We start from the raw sequence: 928 nt of genomic DNA on the forward strand, positions 1-928 counted from the left end.
ATGGATGGATGGATGGTTTACCCATAATGCACAGCAGCAGGAACAGCACAAAGACCTCCTAGCAACTGTCAGGCACGGTGGTGGAGGCTGATGGTTTGGGCTTGTTTTGCAGCCACAGGACCAGGTGGAGTTATGATGATGGTTTAGTTTTTGCTGAGTTGGTGTGAGACGTCCTGCGATGTCAGTCAGGTGTTCAGAGCAGCGAGCAGCGAGTTGAACACTTCCTGTTTCCTTTAGTAGAGAAGCTAACCGTCTCCTGCTGTCTTTGCTCAGGGACGCCTACCGGGTGGCGTTGGCCCCACACCACTCCTGGCTGCTCCGTCAGGCTGCAAAGGTCGTTTTCCTTGCCCTTCCTGACAGGAAGTACTTCCTGCAGCTGGTGTGCGTGCAGACGCAGCAGGAGGCCACGCCCATCCTACGCATCATCATCCGCGCTCTGACGCTGGTTCACACTCGAACTCAGCGGATCCTGACGGAGTACGACGTGTTGGAGCTGCCCTGAAGCGCAGAAACTAGACGTCCAGCAGGTTTCTCTCTACAAACACTGAGCTGAGGTCCTTTAACGGGACTCAGGTTCTATCATCTGGAACCAAACGGCAGCAGAAACACCATCTTTGACACGTTGGGAGTTTGGAAACATGAACTTCAGCCTAAAATCCAACAAACCTCCTGAAATCCAACTAAAAGCTGTCAGATGAGTTCATGTTTCTCTTCTAAATGAAAAGTCAGAAAGTTTCCAGATTCTGACGGTTTTAACCCCGATGGTGTCAAAAAAGATTTAAATTTAACAAATATTTGTTTGTTTGTTTGAAACATGGCTTCAACAAATAAAAGCTTTAAAAAATGGGTTTAGTTTATTTTTTACTCTTTTGTTGAAAGTTTGGATTCCAGTTGAGAGAATAAATGAACAGAAAGTGTTTGCTTCATT

The 928-nt window shown here is 47.0% G+C and overlaps 1 protein-coding gene across 1 annotated transcript in view; it reads left to right on the forward strand.

The window, feature by feature from the left end:
- LOC108250202 (ceramide-1-phosphate transfer protein) overlaps positions 1 to 817 on the forward strand; it is a gene marked incomplete at its 5' end in the record, with an annotated part of 2,640 nt that extends 1,823 nt beyond the window's left edge. Inside the window, 1 exon segment of the mRNA XM_025002478.2 lies at positions 271 to 817. Coding sequence (XP_024858246.1) covers positions 271 to 502 — 232 coding nt within the window.
- Between the last annotated feature and the right edge of the window lie 111 nt (positions 818 to 928).

Source organism: Kryptolebias marmoratus, linkage group LG7, assembly GCF_001649575.2.
Source record: "Kryptolebias marmoratus isolate JLee-2015 linkage group LG7, ASM164957v2, whole genome shotgun sequence".
In the NCBI taxonomy this organism is placed as follows: domain Eukaryota; kingdom Metazoa; phylum Chordata; class Actinopteri; order Cyprinodontiformes; family Rivulidae; genus Kryptolebias; species Kryptolebias marmoratus.